Genomic DNA, 19429 nt, shown 5'->3' on the forward strand with positions numbered 1-19429 from the left:
CCTTTCGGTGTGCTGAGAGACTCTGGAGAAGTGCAGCAAACCCCTTGGACTCCATTGCACATGAGAGTGCGGAGGAAGGACTGGGGATCTTGGAGAATCACCCCGGAGAACTCCTGTTGCAGAAGAGAAGCACAGACATGGGATAAGGGCTTTAGGACCAATGGATAAGGTCACACTCAATCCGTTACAACCCAACAAGCATCCTTTTGACCTTAGCTGACCGACGTTAGAGGCCACGGGGTGGAAGGCAGAACTACTGGGCTCAGGTAAAGCAGACAATACTGGGTGAGGGGGAAATCCACTTAATTCAGAACTACTCACTATGGGCACAGGACCACCCCCAGGGAGCCAGAGGCTCGCCACCTCCTGCTCACTGCTCCCCTGCTGAAGAGGAAGAAGGCAATGGGGAGGATTTTGCACCAGGGAAAGCACTGAAAGCAAAAGGGAGGGGGTCACACTCCAGCAGAAACAGCTCCCTCCCATTAAAAGGGAGTCAGAGCTTTCCACCCCGGGAGCCAAAGAGAGATTGTTTCTTCTAGCAGGGCAGAGGGGAAAAAAGGAACAGAACAGAGTGGAAGAACATTACCAAAACTGTTAGACCTTCTTGGGGTTCCCTCACAGTCAACTCGTCTAGTGAATGTAAAACAGGGCACAGCTTCTTGAGAGAAGCCCTTGTTCCCCTCAGCAGCCCAAACATCTCCACCTTCCATGTGACAGAGGCCGTGTCAGCACCAAGGCCCAGCCACCAAACAGCTGTCCAAGAGTTACAGCCACATCTCTGCTCAAGGGAGAGGTGGAGATGTGGGATCTGTTCAGAGGGGCTGGGCGGAACGGATGACATCTGCCATGGTTGCCATCTGCTGATCCTTACTGCTCTCACAGTGGGGTCCTTCCCAGCCATGGCATTCGCACCGGTAGCTCCCAGGCCCAAGGATGCATACGCCCTGGTTCATGCACGGGTTGGGTTTGCACAGGTTCACAGGGCTTTTTGCTTCTGCAACAAACACAAGCAGAACAGCAGGCTTAGGCACATCTACAGAGTATTAATAGCTAGGACCAACACCCATCAGGAATGCTGCAAAAATAACAGTAACTACATAACCCAGACATCAAAAAATGTCATCTAGGACTAAAGGGGTTGGAAAACTACATTAACATGGTAGGGGACGAAAGCTCACAACCCTGTCTTGACACAGAGGACAAAACTCTTCTGTGCTTAATCTAGAGAAGAAAAAGAACAGCTTCTCTAGATGTTCCAATCTGGCGGAGAATACTCCCAATAAAGCTTAGAGAGCGACATTAGGCTGCATATCAAAGAAAAGCAAAATGGAGCATTTTCAGAGCTGTGCACTGAACACATGAGCACCTCTAAGCCCCCCACATCCAGACACTGCCAATGCAGAGCAAGACACACGCCCTGCTCCACGTAGTTTATAACCCCAAATGCCACCGGAGTCCAAATCCCACTCTCCCCCTGGAGAGGACTTGAGTTTCCACCAGAGAGGAGCAAGGACAAGAAGTCAACTGGGAAGCAGGCATGGCACGAATGAAAAACAACACAGGAAAAATTTCTGGGCTTCTTTTCTAGGAGGTTTGAGAGAAAAGCCTGCAACCACAGCCCAAGTTGTTACTAGACCTGTTATTGTGAAGTATGTGACAGCTTTCCCAACCCTTTTAACACAGCTGTCAGCAGGGCTGGCAGCGTTTCATGCTGCCTTGCTGTGAATATGTTAAGTAGCAGCATCCCAGAGGGATTTGCTTCCAGTCTGCTGGCAACACCACCGCAGTGTTGGTAAGCGTGTGAAATTCCTCTGCTGAACAACTACGGGGTGTAGAGTCTGGAGCTGCTAGCCTTGCCCTTTGCTCTGCAGTAGAAAAAGCACAGAGGGAGTAGCAAAAGGGAGAGAAGGAAAGAATATAAATTCTATCCCCTATCCATCAGGACAGTTACTACAGCTTACCACACGTTGTGCTCGTTCTCCCTGGACAGATAATGATATGCACGCATCAACTCTCAACCTCCACCTAAGATTGGCAAAATAATCATTGAAATTGAAGTTTTTTGACAGTCAAGTTCTAGAAGTGAAACATCTCAATCTTTAGTTGCTGTTGATTTTATATGGAGCCAAGTTGGCTTCAACAATGTTCTTGTCATCATGGGACATCTCAGATGGCGTCCTGCCTGACAGTGTTTCCCCAGGGATGGACACTTTCACTGTAGTTGGTAGAGTCACTGGCAATGAAAGCTGGACCTCTTGGACACACCACCCATCTTCCAGGTACTGGAGGCTCCCCTGAGAGTTTTTCCATGGTACTCTGCTCCACGTGTCATGCATCCACCACTTCCCTCCACAGCTGCTCCATAGCATAACCTCGCAGTCCATGTTTGGGGGAATCATGCTGTTCCACCCAGACACCAGTTCTCTGAACTCAAGCCTACTGTTAACTTAAATAAGCTTCTTGCACTTCAGGGATTATACCCTCTGACGATCCTAAGAGCTTGTATTTCCATTAATCAGACTCATATATATTTAATGCTTGGATCTCTTCTCCTAGACCCCAGATCATTTTTTTTCTGGTGTCTTTTCAGCCGAGCGTCAGAATAAATACGATATTCCAGGTGTCCAGAGGCAGGTTCTGTTTCTCAAATACTTTTATCATGAGTCATAATTCTTTTAAAGTCCTTTCACAGACAATGATTCTGTTATTGAGTCCTGGACTTGAGAGTAGAAGACTGAATAAAGGGCTTATCTTTATGTCGCCCTTAGTCCCAGCCTATCTAGTACAAACAGTGATTACCTGCACATGAAATGAAAGCAGCAATTCAATCTCAGGAAATGATATGTTATTACCCTGACTCATTGAACCTTGCTGTCTCTTCCCCTTCATCCGTGGCGTTGTAGTTAATTTCATGGTACAGTAGACTGTTTTCATAATAACACAGCTGAAAATGCCATTGCAATAGGAGCACAATGAAAAGCTCCAGATACAAACTGTCTGCAGAGCCTGCCGGGAGACCGGCTCCTCACCCCAAAGGGACGGTGCTGTAGTTCTTTGTAACTCTGAAGGAGCCACAGGCATGACCAGAGATGAAAAGGACCTTTGATTGTGCTGAAGCTCAATATGCTTCTTCATTTGATCTTACAAACAGGTTAAAACATAACTAAAGCAAATAGCTAGATGTTAAACAAGGCATGGCATTTTAACCAGAAGCACTTCAACCACCACTATGTGTGCAATACCAGGGCTGCTGTTCTTTCTGAAAAGCTGATTTCCATCAAACACAGGCACTCACACTCAGCACACAAGTGTTTCAAACTTGGTATCAGAGTCAATTTTTTCCCAGCGGAGGACTGGTTCTCAGGACTTGAAGTTTTGAAGAAAGCGCACTTTCCTCCCCCCCCTCCCACCAAACATGAGCTTTTATATGAATATTTGAAAATTCTTCCCTCTCACTTTGGAGATAAGGATTTGATCCTGCCATCAAAACAATCACAAGTTGTCTGAAAGCCTCAGTTTAACAGTCTGCAGGTTTCAAAGTGGGCAGAGTCTGATTTTAGGATTAAATCCTGCGCAATGTAAATAAAATCTTGAGAGCCTACATGGTAACTTCAGAAGAGGGACACTAAGGAGGAACAGGAGTGATGAGGTTTCAGACCCACCACTTTGCAAACACCTGGCCACAAACTTGTTGAACAAGACAGCAGAGACCTCACTCAGGGACCAACACTGTTGGCTGCAGAATCGTGTCCAGTAAGCCCCCCTAGCAACGCTGCAGGGGGTATAGTAATGCACAGGAAATTCTAAAGGTTTAAAGCAACATCAGAAAAAGAGCAAACTTCTTTTTCTTTCAGGGAAGGCAGAACCTAGATGTGGCAGGGCTGGGGCTGGAAGGAGCCAGTCACACTAAGCTGAATCTCACCCACTGAACTGAATCTTAGGATCAGATCCTATTCCTATAGGATTGCTTTGGACAGTCACTGAATATTTACGCTATAGTGTCCCCATCTGTAAAATGCAAAAGATAGTATCGAGCTCACTTGGTAAAGCACCAGAAAAACTACAATAAGAACAGCGGGTGGCATTCGCATAAAGAGCAAGGATGGGATGTTCTCTCACCTTCACAGATTCTTTCGATGATAAGGTCTTGGTAATACTGCAGGTCTTCATAAGAGGAGAGGTGGACCAGGTAGTTGGGAGACCCAGCAACCCTCAGCAGCTTGTCCTTCCGTGCGTCCCCAATGGCAACCACAAACACCAAGATGCCGTTGTGCCTCAGTTGCTGAGCTGGGGCAGCTGCATCCTCCATCCCACCTCCATTTGTGAGCACCACCACCACCTTGCTGACACCGGGTCTTGCTCCCTTCTGCACTGTCATCACGTCACCATAAATATGCAGCAAGGCGCTGCCAGCAGAGGCCGAGTCCCCAAGGAAAGGTACCTGGTCGATAGCGTGGAGGACAGCTGAATTGCTTGTGTGGGTATCCAAAGCGAACACAGTGTGAGCTTTGCTGCCATAGATCACAAGGGCAATTTGGGTGACATCCCGGTTGATGCTGAAGCGCAAACAGCTGCTCCTGACAAAGCTCCTCAGCCGCAGAAAATTCTCCAGGCCAACTCCAGATGAGGCATCCACTGCAAATGCCAAATCAAGAGACTGCTCCTGGCAGCCTGGATAAAAGAGTGCAAATATGGTATTTTTCAGAATACATAGGTACTCCTTTCTGACCAAAAAAGTGGGGAAGGGGGGCAGGACATGGTGTGCAAAATTCACCACTGCTGATCACTGGCTGCAGGAAGGGTGATCTATGACCCTTTCACACCAACAGATAGAGATACATCATAAAAAGCAGCGATGGAAAGTTAGTCCCTAGATCTGTCACTGACACAAACAAAACAAGGACATGCATCCTTCTGTCCTTCCCTCCTCCCCAGTGGAGTTCAGAAGACCTCCTCGTGGTTTGACAAACTCGTCCCACAATGCCCACATCACAATCTTACCTTCAGGATCGTCCACACTGCAGATTCTTCTCTGCAGCTCTGGGATCCTGTGGAACAGGTCCTGGGGGTCTGAGTAGACAATGGTCTGCTTTGAATTGCCAGTCATCTCGGTCAGCTCTGCTCCCACAAGGCTGCTGCCTACACCGATCAAGAAGATATCTTGGTCCCTCGCATACTTAGCGGCTTCTGCCACTGGATCCTGGGACTTGGAGTCAGTGAGCAAGACAACCACATGTGGGAGATGATCCTGCACATCTGCAAGGACTGGGGTGGTCCTAAAACCATGCTGTGCAATGTACTGCAGGGCTCTGCCTGTCAGGGTTCCTCCTCCACTGAAATTCAAAGCATCAATGCTCTTCATGAGACTGAATGCATCCTTGTGTTGGCCCACTTCAATGGGTATCCTGACATTGTTATCATACTGGGCCACCCCCACGTTCATTGGCGAGTCCTGGCCCATCACTGCTTGGAGGAACCTCTTGAGGAACGCCTTGTAGCGCAGGAACCCTTCCAGTGTGACTCCCGCTGAGCTGTCCACCAGGAAAAGGAGATCCACGCTGCACTTGAGGCTCAGCTTTGGTGCTGAAAAGGGAGACGGCAATTTGTCATTCGCAGGGCAAGACGACGAGCATGCCGGGCACCTCAGCTGGGGCCTACTGGAAGCCCTGTGGTGTGGAGAAGGGACATTGTGTCCAGTAGCCTAAATGGTTTGCCAGACATGTCATGAGCTGGAGGACAACTGTGCCAGGAGTGCACCTTATCTTGGCTGGATGCCACATAAGCCTTTAGAGACAGGAAATATCTATGGGAGGCTTAGGGGATTCCTGAACTTTTGGATGGCAAACTTCAAATTAAAAATGACAACTCCACTCTCTTAGTATTCTGGGGAAAACACTCCAAGTTCCAGTATGTCGTATACTGGAGAAAGGAGAGAGTCCAAGCACCAGACCCTCATCTGTAACACCCTGAGACACTTTCAAGTGGGAGTCTTGATCCTGGGGGAAGTAAGTACAAAGCATTTTCAGAAGATCAGGACCTTCATGGGTTTCTTTACATTGAACCCCCAAAATCCGGAGTCCCTCCTGGGCCCATGTGTGCAGGGACGGGACCAACAGACATACCTATGTGATTCTCCCCGTTTCTCCTGCTCACTTGGCACCAGCACTTAGAAACAAAGTTAGCCACACCAGGGTGAGACCATCAGTACTGGTGCTCTCCCTGTCCACAAGGTTTCTGACCAGCAAGACCCAGTCATCAGGCCTGACGCAGTCATAACCAGCATGAGAGAAAACTCAGTCTGTCTTCTGGAGAAAAGCCCAAAAAGCTGCAGCCCAACTCCAGTTGTCCCTATGGCTGTGCCACGGGTACCGCAAGGGCAGGACACAGCCGAGAAGGAAGGAGGGGGAGCACAGCTTCACACCTACCGCAGTGCATGTCTCCTCCGTACCCCACTGGGCAGAGGCAGTGGTATTTGTCCAGTCCCTCTGGGACACACGTGCCCCCATTCTGGCATGGCTCGGAGTCACAAGGGTCTAAACAGGGCCAGGGAAAAGAAAGACAGGGAGTCAGCAGGGAGCCTGCCCCTTCCCATCCTGTGCTAGTGTGAGCATCGCCATTAGAAGAAGTGGGGTCACAGCTCTTGCTGCAGAGTTTGAACTAATGCAGGGCCATGTGCACCCTCACCTCCATGGCAATTTCTTTTTGGGATGGCTCTCCAACAGGCAGCAGTGAAGAGAGCAAACCACACTGTGGTCGCACTTTATTTGCTCTGGAATAACGCCAATGAAGTTACATTCATGTACATACAGAATTGTTAAAGGTCATACAGGCCTGCCAGGTCTACACCAGCAACGAAAAGATCAGAGTCCGGCCTGCTGCTTGGACAACGTTGTACTGACAAAGAAAATAAAGCCAGAGTCACCTGAACCAGCAAAAAGATTGGGTTAAGGGCAGAACTGAAGGACCACAGCTATTTCCACAGTCACAAAAACCGGCAATCAGCAAGTGCCAGGTTCCCTGCTAAACTGATGATGCTCGTGGTACCAAGCGAATGAGTGAAGGCATCTCACTGCATATTCCCCTAGCTGGAGAGCAGTGACTGCCCACAGGCATTGGGAAGCAGGGCAAGCCTCTGCCTCAGGAACATGAGTAGTTGAGAATTAACTAAGTCCTCAAGTGGAAGGAAAAATGACAGGGAGATATTTTAATCCAAAAGAGCTCTGGTCATAGATACCCATGGGACAAAAAAACTGGACATAATATGAACTTCTTGTTAAGGATCACAATCTCTCTCTCAGAACAAAATTTTAGAAGTCAAAGTAAAACCCTATCTTTTTATCCTTTAGTTATTACCTTTCTTGCTTTGTAAATAAAATTTTTAAAAGGGGTAAGTCCTACCTGGACATACAGTTCGGAAGCATCTGGATGGGTATTTTATCAAGACTCTCTTCCATCTGAAACAGGAAGAATAAAATCTATTAGGAATTTAAAGATTAACAAGGTATCTTCAAGGCTGACCTTACTGTGTTTTCAATGGAACAAATTCTCCTTGAAAACGCAATTTTTCAAAACAAGTATTTCAAAAAAAAAGTCCATTCTGAGTGGGGTGGTAAAAGAAAAAACGCATTTTCATCAAACCTACTCTTTTGGTTTTGAATTCTACTTTAACGTTTTACATTTAAAGATCAGGGATGTATTTGTAAGGCTCCAAATGATTATTTTTTTTAGTTGCTACAGAAGAGATGTTAAACTTTTCGTCCTAAATTCGAATTAAAAGAAAGTTTTACAGCAGTGAGAATTTCTTATTCGATATTAATTCTGGCATCTAACTTATCCAGCTGTAACTAGTGGACAATTATGGTTTAGACTAGGAGGAAATCCTCAGCCCTCAGCTGTACCTCCCAGGGGGATTTTTCTGCTTCCTCCATCATTTCCCTGCCCTAAGGTGACATGAAAAAAACCCAAACTCTAGAGCCGAAGTGTGTATTTGCCACATGTAAGAAGGCAGGTAATGTTCGTTCCTGACAGTGAGATAATTTCTGCTTTTTTCATCCCTGTTAATGAGGCTTCTATTTCTCTAATACCTGCAGCTTCACTATACCACTGGATTTTCCAGTGCTCTGCATTAGGGCTGCTAAAACATGCAGCAACTGTGGCCAAAACCATCACTTTTGGGATGCTGTAAGCAAGCCACAAGCTGCTCTGCTTTCCTACGTTGGCTCCGAGGTACAAGCATCTGGAAACGCTCACAGTCATTAGGACATGTCTGAAATTATCCACACAATCACCTCCCAGTATATCTATGCAGCAGGCCATCAATGCACAGCCCAGATCTGGGGTGATTTTCAAACATTAATCTGACTGCCTGGTATTAAAACAAACACATGAAGCATCTCTTCAAAGGAAAAACAATCCCCCCTACCAATTTCTGTACAACACCACTTTCACTCAGCTATTTTTATCAGCAAAGAGCACAAAGCTGCCTTTCCCTTCACAGCTCATTTTTAAAGCACTTCTCCTGCTGCACTGACTGCAGCGACAATATTATTTGAAGGACCTGACATGCTTTATGGGTTTTCAGCTCCAGCCTCCTCTCCTCAAGCAAGAGGGCATTTTCCTCATGCAACTCACTGCCATCGACCTGACAATGCAGGTCTTTGTGTGCATCCCCGTTCTGGCCCTGATGCACTTCAACTTGGGGGTATTTTCTGCCAGTGACGGGAGTCTCTCCACAGGAAAGTCTTTCCCAAGCCCTCCAGGGCAGCCAAACAAAGGAAAAGGGGCTTCTCTGAAAGGAAGAAAGCCTGCGTGGACAAAACCAGAACCAGGACCAACACAGGGAGCATGACCTAGAAACCTTCTGCAGCATAGAGTTGGTACAGAGATCTAAACTTCAAAGCATCTCGGTTCAACAGGTAGGAAACTAATCCCAATTCCATTTATAATATTCATGGCACTCTTGGGCTAATCATCTTCTGCTTCTTTTTCTCAGCTCCTCCTCTTACCCTTTGCTTCTCAGATCAGCCAATGGTCAGAGCAGGGAGAGCCTTTTCCTAGGTCTAGAGAATATGTTTGCATCAGTTTTCCGAGGGACGTTCATCCCAGTAAAGAGTCAAGGTCAGATAAAAGCCTCATTGTCATCTCTCTCCTCTTCTCTCAGCCCCAGTCACTTTTAGAGATGTGGATGTCCAACTCACCTGTAAAAAGGGCACACAGAAGCCCGCACTGCATTTGGCTGTTTTGAGCCTTTCCAGCACACATAGTTTCCAGCCAGCTCTTTCACAGTCTCCAGGGTCCTGCGTTCACAAGGGTGCGATTCAACTTTGCAGCCTGTTGCAAAGAACAAACGCAAACTAGGATCAATTGCCTGAAAATACAAAGTCTGTGTGGGAGTGGAGCACCATTTTGAAACCTGTTAGTCTTCCTCACCTACCTGCCAACAGCAGACCAGGTAGTGCTTCAAAGAGCCTCCATGAGATTCCAGAAGAGAAATTTTCTGTCGACAAGCTCACTAGCCTACCCCACTTTCTGCAGTGCTCATTATTCAGCCTCCTTTACTTTGCTATAAAACTCGCAGTGCTGAGTTCAGGTTCAGTGACAACTTTTCAGACCCTCTGGTGCCTTCTTCATTCATGTATTTAATTTTCTTCTATCTCTGGACCATTCTAGTTCTATCTTTTCTATCTCTTGCAAGCCCCTGGTGGTCCCCCCTCAACACACAGCCAAGTCCATTAGAAGATTTAACACAACTATGTTTATCCCTCCATTCCCCATGACACAAGCAAGGACCAATATTCCCATCTTCAGAGGGGAACCGAGACACAGAAAGATTGAGGATCCTGCAACTTGCAGGTATTTGAAGAGGTAGCTGGCAAGCATGCCATCCAGTTTGGGCACCAGAAGCAGGTTACCTTGAAGCACAACATCTGCTAATTCCCCTGTATGCTTTCTGACACTGCCTCATCTTTCTCACTCGATGACATGGTCCAAGCTCAAAGCATGGGCATGAAGGTGGAGTCAGGACAGGGGTTACCTGGAGCGATGGCACTGCAGGCAGAGCCAGTGAGGGTGCTGTACAGGCCGTTGGCAGCATCGTTAGCATCTCCAGCAAAGAGTACATGCTGCTCGGTGGGCTCACTAGCCAGCACATACAACTCCTCCCACCTGCCAAGCAAAGGGGAATTTCAACTGCTTAGTCATCCACAAAGAACTGAGTATCCAAACAAACCCTGTGCAGCAAATAGAGAGCAGATGCAAAACCATGACATCCTTCTAATAGTTTTCAAGATCCTGGTGTGTTTAGTCTCAGGCAGTAGCATAGCTCTACTCAGTGGAAGAGCTTCCTGCACCAACTCTAGTCTTGCTCCTATACCAGCCATCATGTTTCCTCCATGCCTATGCTACCCCACAAATTTCCCTTTTCTCTTTCCAAAACTTGTATCTAGAACAAGACCATCCCTCACTCGCTAGAACTTGCCATTTGGCTAGCTGGGCCTCCATTTCCCACTCTGTGCAAAGTTTCCTACCTTGGAAACTTGATTCCCACTGCAAAAACCGTGATGTGTCTCTCCTTCACCTGCATTGCAGGCATCACAGTACCACCCTGGGACTTTCCATCCGAAATTATGATCAGGACTTCAGGGACACTTGAGTTTCTGCCACCAGGAAATCCCTTGCGGAGAATGTACTTCAGAGCCCGAGCTGTCTCTGTGCTCCCACCTCTAGAAAGACGGGAGATAAAAATCAGAAAAGCAGAAATAAAAGCTCTTCTCCTGCTATTGAATTTACCATTTTCAAATTTCCATGCTCTGGTCTAATCCTATCGTTCTTGTCATCTTCCTATCCATAGGTCCCATCTGCTCAGCCTTACCTCCCTCCTCTCCAACCCAAAGTGCTCTCCAGAAGACTTCTAACACACAGCAGCTGGAGTAGGAACCAGAGCTCTCAGATATTTGGGTTTCATTTCCAGCTTCAACGAATGTCTCAATTGCTTCTGCTTTGCCATCTGAAAATTGCAGTCACTTCTTTAAGAGTCATGTGGAAAAGCTGTTTTAAAACAACCTCTTGTATTCCAGTCAGAAACACAGTACAAGTGGGCAAAATGAACAAAGACCAGCATCTCAAAGTGGTTTCCTTTCTCTTGATGTACAAATGTACTATAAATTCTTGTCATGTATCATCCCTTTCCCTCCATTGGACCTTCTGCCTTACAGGGAATTATGCATCCCAGCTTGTAACCGAGTTTGCAGTCCAGCAGTGTGCAGAGAGTCCTTGCCTGGTTTTTTCTCCCTGGTTGATCTGCAGGTTAATCTGATTTTCCACAAAAAGTCATTTGTCCACCCTGTAGTAAAGCTCCTGAAAATACAAATGCTGAAAGCTTCTTAGTGTATCCCTGGAAACTCAGAAGGACTGGACACAAAGCAGGCTTTCTTCAGAATTTCACCAGTACCTTTTACATGAGGAAAGCAAACGTTAAGAGAAACCATCTGATGCTCCAGTTGTCTAAACCCATGCTAAACTCAGTTAAAAGCAATACTCTCATCTGCCACGTTGCTTGCCAGAAGCACTGGTGTGATAGAGAAGGTGCACTAGCCACTGACACTCACACAAGCTGTACCTGTGACTTCTTGTTTTGGAGATGGGATCACCTGGAAGAAGCATAAGGCCATTTAAAATGTGGCACAAGTTATCCACTTCAGCTCATTTGTGGCTCAGATGCCAAAGCTGCCTTACTCCTTGTACTGCCTTCACTGCACTGGTGTCCTGAAATCCTGGCAGCCCTCAGGGCTGAGATCTCAGCTATCATGGAGCTTGCCTGGGGGTCTCTCTTGTCAAAATTATCTTCCAATACATGTAACTCAAAGAGTGGGATGAAGATAGTCCTGCCACCCTTTGCTTACAAATGAATGGGGTATCAAGAGATGAAGGGTCAGACTTGTAAAACCATCAGACGATCCCATCTGAAAATCTGCATGTATCCATCTGCTCCGAAGAGCTGACTGATGGGGTGGTCCTGAAAAGAAGTGGGCCTGTGGAGCAGGATGGAGGGGTGTGCAAACTGACCTCTGAAGGAATAAAAACTAAGTGTCCTCTTGGACCAAAGATGACAGAAGCAGATTTGAGCACTGATCCTGGGTCCTTCCCCACAAAACCACCTACTCCCTCTTGCCTGGCCCCACAACAGCAGTTTCTGGTGGTGGAAAGAAGCAGCTACCTCTATATTTTGGCAGCCCTTGAATTCTGCCCTGGAGAAGGGAACGTTTCTGAGGTAGAAAGCAATTAGTTCAATACTCAGCAATCCTCTCAGTAGTGAAGTATTAAACCCACACCAGGACTTGGGTGCCAAAGGAGGCACATTCCAGCAGTGAAACATGCCAATGGTGACATAAGCTAAAAGGTAAAATAGGCTGCTGCTAAGCCTTAGGGAATGGCAGACATCAAGCCTCACACCTGTGCAATAACTCCCAACGACAAAGCAACCTTGAATGCAACATGAGTAAAAAATAAGCTACAGCCTGCCAGAAAACAGCTCTAGTCAAAGATGCTTCAGAAACCCCAAGACTCGTTTCTTGTGAGATTATTAAAGCATAAGATTTGCTGGGTGCCTCCTTAACCTAAGAGCCTGATTGCCCTGCTGAGCCTGTAGATACCGGAGCTGTCTGAGAGGTATCCTGCACATCAGCACAAAGCCCCAGGGAGGGAAAAGAAAGATCCCTCTGGCAGCAGAGTGCACCCAAGAGACAAGATGCTCACTGCAGGCAGGTAAGGTTATGGCCAGTGTCAGCGCAGCACTAGGGTCTCTTTGGTGATAAATACTGGACGTGAACTGGGAAGGAGCCCCTCATTGCAGAGGGTGCTGAAAATAAAGCAGAAGGGAATAAAAATGGGAGTGCTATGCATACACAGAGGTCTAGGAGGGGAAGGACAAGGTGTGGTGGTTTTTATGGGCTGCACATTTACTCTAGTTGTTATTTCTTGCCAGTGAGCTTCGTGGGGCAGGAACTGTCATCCTCTGCTTTCAAGACTTAACTTTAAATGACTGTTAGAGATGCCTACTCAAGATAGGGCTCCAGGTTCTATGTACCATGAAATGTCATCAAAACGATATACAAAATTATCATCTCTGTCAGGCTGAGGCAGGAATGATTACATTGTTAGCCAAATACTGAAGTTTTAAGTAAAAGCTATAGGTAACCTAACAGAGACATTGGAAAGGAGGCAGGAGATGGTCTCGCCTCTGCCTTGCAGAGTGAAGTCTGGTGGACTGTGCAGCTGGATCCCAGGGTGGCTGGGGCAAATCAGCCCCAGCTGCCCCAACTCCCTACCTACCACACTCAGAGGTACAGGTCACCCAGGCACCCCAGCCCCTGCTGCCGGCCACCTGACACAACCAACTCAAGCTTCATATCAACCACCTACGTTCTTCACCCAGCCATCACCAGGCTAAGATCTTACTACAACACAACACGTTAGGCAAAAGCCTTTCATCCACTGTAAAAACCGAGGACAACCTACACTGCAAGTTCTTCAGCTATTGTCACCAGCTTTGATCCCTGCCTACAACACATTATCTCTTTTTGTTGTTGGAGGGCTAAATGTTTGCTTATCTCAAAGGGGTAAATCCTGCATGGACATGAGTCTCCCTCTTCCTTTCTTGGTAGTTCTTCACCTGCACAACGCAAGAGGTCTGTAAATGTGCCATCCCTGACCAGTTATTTGATACCAGAGAAAGCCCAGTTCACTGAGAACATGCTCCAGACCTATTGATAATTAAGCCACTGCATCAGAGGAGACATTTCCAGCTGTCTTCTAATTCTGTCCGAGGAGCTGTGCTATAAATCACTTCCTATTATTGCCTTTTAGGACTGCTTTTATTGCCATCCAGAGCAAGGGGAACCAAACCACAAGTGTTACTCCTTTCTTGGAGGCATCATGTTCTCCTTCAGCTGTGTTGACAAAACCACACCCCATTTGCCTTCCGAACATCCATCCGTTGCTTTAGCACCTGATTCCTGATTTGCTTGTTCTAGAAAAGCATTTGATCATGCCCAAGTTCATTATTTTCTGTCTACCCTCTGATTTTCACAGAAACTTTTTAATTCAGTACCTGCCAAACATTCTTGCTTTGAACTTCTTTAAGTACTTCCTCCTCTGCACTCCACCATTTCAAAGCATACTCAATGACCATGTGCTCACAGCATGTCCAAATCTGCCTTTTCCTGACCAGATGTCAGCAGCTGTCAGATGCTTCAGTGAAAAGTGCTGTGCATGAGGGGAAAATATATTGTGCATAGTCATTTTGATGACTAAATCTTGATGAACTCAGTAAGCTGTGCCCATGTGAGTCCTGAGGATTAGAAAAAGTTAATAAAGAGTCTCTGCACCAAAGCTCATTAAATTCAGCTTCTTATTGATTTGTGCTTGGAGGTTTGCCAGTTTTTGATACAGCAGATATGCGTTTAAGGCATTACTCCAATAAGGATTTTCTGAAGCCAAAGGAGATCTGGACTTTACCTGCTGCTTTGCCTCAGGAACAGCACTAAGAAGGTTTCTCTCCTGTAACCAGCCATTGACTTGTATGAAAGAAATTCATAAGAAATTTAGCTTCTGAGGTTACTGCCAAATTTGGTTGAAATTGGCTGATGAATTCGAAAGTTATTTGGACAGAATTCACAGAGAGACCAGCAGTCTCCAAATAAATCACAAAAGCTTCACTTCAGTCTGGCGCTGCCTCCTCTCAAGCGCTCTCATCTCTGCGCCCAAAGCACAGGGCTGAAGTCAGGAAATGCCTCGGTGGCCAAAGGCTCATCAGAAGCACATCAAGGAGCCTCTCAACTGAGATGTCAAACACCCAGCTTTTTCAGAAGCCAACTTGAATCCATCCGTAAGTATTTTATCTACTTTGAAATGTCAGCTTTTCATTTAAACTAGATGAAACGGCAGAGCACAAGGTCGTTATTTCTGTTTGATCTGTCAGCATCCATGTGTTGTCATCAAGGGATTTCAGTGTCAGACGCCAAACACTGCTTCACTTTCTCTGCTCTTTCAAGCAACAGCCAAAGAGGAGGAGTGTATCTTGTTTTCTGCTAAGTTTTCCCTGTAATATTACACAAGAGGTTTTCTTGATTTGATAAACTTATCAAAAGCAATACAACAAAACCCAGCCAACTGATTGTGCTTGAAAAAATCAAAAGTGGTCACATTTGCTTGCAATACACACATCATGCTGAGAGCAGCAGACATCTATGAGAAATGTTGAGCCAACCTTTAGCCCTGATGCAGATCTGCAAAGGAAAGAGCAGACACCCGCAGGCCATACCAGCACCTCATCTATCATCGAAACAAGTGTTATTTTGGGGTGGTTGTCAGATCCTTTGTAGATCCAAATGTACTTCTCACAGATGAAAAGTTTGGATTTTGAGAGGCTCTAAGGACAGTGCTTTTTTGGGTTTCTGGCTCCATTTCCTGGGGTCATGGGAAGACATCCAAGTCTTAACATTCAGGAAGGAAAAAAGGTTTCCATCTGAAAAACCTGATCCTCTTGAATTCAGCAGACACACATGCACAGATATCTAGGGACCAGCAATTCGTCACTACCTCATAGGACAAAGGAAATTGTAACCACCAAACAATGAAGATGAACACTGTCCTGCCTTTGCTCAACCATGTGAGAATGCCACACTTGGTTTTCCCTGGAAGGATGTAACCCACCGCCTGGCACAAACAGCCAGAAAAACCTGCCAGGAGGGTCATGGAAAACTCCTCCCTATTTACCACATTATAGTGGGACACTGAGAACTTTCTCCTCTATCAACTTTCACTGACAAAGACCAGGTTGCACGTTTTTAGCAGACTGCGGACCACAGACAGTGCTCATCCACCCCCCTCCCTGGGGGCCTCACGTTGGTGTAGGCATGGCAGAGGCAGAAATGTCTGGACCTCAAAAAACTCTTCAGTCCAGAGATCATTCATAGCCCAGAAAAAGAATAGAGCTGTAAAATAAGCTGACCTGAACACAATCCTCTTGATTGTCTCTTTCACTTCTTGTTTGGTCAGATATGAATCCAGTGGGAATTCAAGGTGGGGAGTTGAGCTAAACTGTATCATTCCCACACGGACCTAAAAGAAAAGGTTAAAGATCATGAAAGGTGTCTGTGAGAGTTTTACTCTTTTGATCAATTTACAGATTTGGGAAGACTAAGTTGCATCAAGGCAAACTCTGTTTTCCATGTTGAGCCACCGGCACTCTAAACAAACTTGAAAAAAAGAGCACAAACCACAACATTACGTATAGAGACAAGGCAAAAACATTCATCTGCAAACAACAGGAGCCTCTGCTGCAGTTGCAGGCAGCACAAGATCTATATTTATCCATTTAGAGCAGCTAGTAGCCTCAAGGACAGTAAGTTTATAAATAACACCTTTTATACCAAGCCATTTATACACTGTGCAGGCAATCTTTCCATTACTAAAAGCAGCTCCCTCTGGCATTGAGCACAGTAGGCAACACAAACCAATTATTTTTCCACTACCTCCTCTAAAACCACTTTCTGTAGTTGAAAACGTCTGAAAAAGCAAACAGACTAAATTTTCTGTACTGGGCAATACATCCAGAATACGTCACTGAAGCCTTACAAGAAATTTTATGGAATGTGATGACTTCAAAGTTGAAAAGGCTACTGATTTTCAGTCCAGTCTACGTGAGGATCAAGAGAAAGAGTAGGAGAAGGATCGTATTTACAAAAACCCAACCCACCAAATCTGCAAATACTAAACGTTCAGATTATTTCACCTAAGCCTATATTGCAGTCGGTTCCTAGATGCAAGTCTCTACTTTCAGTCTGTTTAGTATGAGCCACGAAAAGGAAATGCCCATTTAACCTAAGCCACCTAGCATCTCTCAAAGCCTTGCATTGTGACTCCTCACCATCATTGCCCTGTGCGGAAAGCTTCCTGTGCTGTGTGGCTGTAAGCTGAGATCTGAAGGGTGAAAGATTTCTTAGATGAGAAAACGATGGAAGGGAATGGTGATTTCAGCTTCCAAATGACCCTGCCACAGAGGCAGAACCGCAGCTTTTGATTTTAGGACCTGGAGCAGTGGTGGTAGTTGGTCTAGAAGAGGTTTTTGAGTACAAGTCTAAGCATCCCTGCTGTGGGAACCAGGAGCAAACACAAGACCTGCCTCTGTTCCTTTGCTCCCAGACCTCTCTGGAGAATCAGACATGGATCAGTGGACCTCAAAGCCACAGCAGGCCCAGACCCACTCTCTGTCCTGCCTCAGGGTCCTCTTCCTGCTACACAGAGACCTTGCATCCCTGCCAGAAACTTCTCAAAGGCCTGATACTTATTTGGAAAGGTCTGGCAGGGAATAGAGTACAGCAACCTTCCCAGCCCGCTCCAAGGTCCCTGGCCAGGATAGTGTGATGTGGCACTGGATGCACAGCTGGAACTGCACCTGGGTCTGGCTTGAAATCCCCTCAGAAAAAACCTGGGATGTGTCATTCAGGCCCAGAGGTGCCTCAAGGATGGCTCCAGGGAGCAGGTAAGACCTGAGGGAGCCCAGACTGTGGCTACCCATCACTCCTTGCCGACACACGGCACCCAAAATTAGACTTTGATTTGAGCCAAGGTTTGGAATAGGAGTGGACAAGAAAGAACTTGCATAGCCACACCTGTCCATTTATCTTAGGTGTTTTATACCGGGTATCTGTAAATACCATCTGCTTGGGCTCCAGCTGGCAGTTCCAGCTGGCCAGTTTCGTGCTTTTCTCTCTGGTGAGCACCAGCATTAAGCACTCTGCACCATTAGCAGGTGGGGAGTGTGGTGAGATCTTGGAGACCTATGGCAGTGTACAGATCCCCAAACGCCTCAGTAAAGAGCTGGTGCCTTGCACTGAACTAAAAAATTCTGCCCTTTTAGCTTAATTTGGAATAGAGGCCTTCTAGGAGAAGCAGAGCAAGCAGACTGTATCATTTACATCTGTACAGAAAGATGATTAACTTCCCAGCGACTAATTCTGTGACTTTCCAGGGAAAAACAACAAAAAGAACCAACCATTTTAATCTATGAGGATCCAAACCAAAATAAAAATCATTAAAAAAAAAAAACCTCAAGCCATAATCTTTAATCTGAAAGATCATGTCTTTTCTCCAGACCAAATGGAACTGCTTAAAATCTGTGAGGAATCAAGAAGTGTCCTCTAACCCCACTGTTTCATAAACCTCCACTGCATCCTACTGAATAAATACACTGACTCCATAGTAGCTGCTAGGTTGAATTTTGCAATTTCAGTCAGCATGTTATCGTGTTATCACTCAGCCCTTCCACTCATTGCCAAGCTGCCTGAAACTAAAATGAGACATTCCTGACACTCACCCTGTCTGGATGGATGTCCAAGGCATCACAGAGCTTGCCTGCGAAGTGCTTAGACCTTTCAAAGCTTCCTTTGCCAATGCTGTAGGAGCCATCCAAGAGGAAAAGGACATCTAATGAAGCAGAGCACTGCATCACTAGGAGAAAAAGATGTACATTTTGAAGCTGCACTTTATTAGTCTCACTCTCTGGAAGCAGACAGCCAAAAGCAGAAAATTCAGACAAACAGACTTGCAGAGGACAGGCTGGGGCAGCCCAGCGTCCACAACCCAAAGCCCACATGCACTCCTGCTCTGGCCTGCAGCCGCACCAGTTCAGCCTTCACAGTCTGCAAGACTTCCACCTTAGATTTCAGCTCCCAAGCCTGGCTTTATCAGTTCAATGAAAGCATGGGAGCAGCAACTCCAATGAGCTGATGCAGTGGGATATCATTAACCGCAGAGAGAGCTGCTCTCCCGGAGAGGATGCGGAGGGATGAGCTGCAGGGGGAGGCAGCCATGCCCAGTGGGACCTGCAGGCTCTCCCAGTCCAAGGCACAGACGTGAATCCAGAAGGCATTTGCAAAGCATACAGAGTCCCATGGAGCCAGATGTGTTGCATCTGCAGCACATTTTTCAAAACATACTCTTATTTTTCTAAACACAAACTCTCTGAACCACTCCAAGGCACTGACAGAAACACTTTTCACAAAAATCTGCCTTTTATCTCATCTTCAGAGACGTGTCCTTGTATCACCCCTGCCTGCATGAATGCAACTGCTCCCAAGTACAAGCTCCTGAGGTGCTTACACTGCAGTGGAAACCCATAATTTCACTGACAAAAAAAAGAAAAGGCAGTCTGCAGACTCCGAAGAGACATTTTCAAAGCATTTACACAGAAATTTTAAAGTCACCTCTGCAGCATTTACCAGAACCAACTTCAAGGGAAACTGAATCCAGAAGCTCAACACAGGGAGCAAGCGCACCAACCTTTTAAGAGCCCTTTTGGCCCATCCCATTTCTCTATTCCCATTATTATAATCTTTTTACTATCACTACTTTTTTCCAAATCATTCCT

At 46.2% G+C, this 19429-nt stretch overlaps 1 protein-coding gene across 1 annotated transcript; it reads right to left on the reverse strand.

Moving 5' to 3' along the window:
- Positions 1 to 60: 60 nt before the first annotated feature.
- On the reverse strand, positions 61 to 18510 carry VWA2 (von Willebrand factor A domain containing 2; the record flags this gene model as incomplete). Its single annotated transcript, XM_009698671.1, has 11 exons — positions 61 to 113; positions 872 to 994; positions 4120 to 4671; positions 5002 to 5583; positions 6426 to 6533; positions 7399 to 7454; positions 9198 to 9330; positions 10034 to 10164; positions 10527 to 10721; positions 16010 to 16119; positions 18377 to 18510. Coding segments are annotated over 11 exons (2177 nt in total), but the record flags the coding sequence as incomplete, so codon positions are not given.
- Positions 18511 to 19429: the final 919 nt, after the last annotated feature.

This window comes from Cariama cristata, unplaced genomic scaffold (genome assembly GCF_000690535.1).
Source record: "Cariama cristata isolate BGI_N322 unplaced genomic scaffold, ASM69053v1 scaffold17154, whole genome shotgun sequence".
Classification (NCBI taxonomy): domain Eukaryota; kingdom Metazoa; phylum Chordata; class Aves; order Cariamiformes; family Cariamidae; genus Cariama; species Cariama cristata.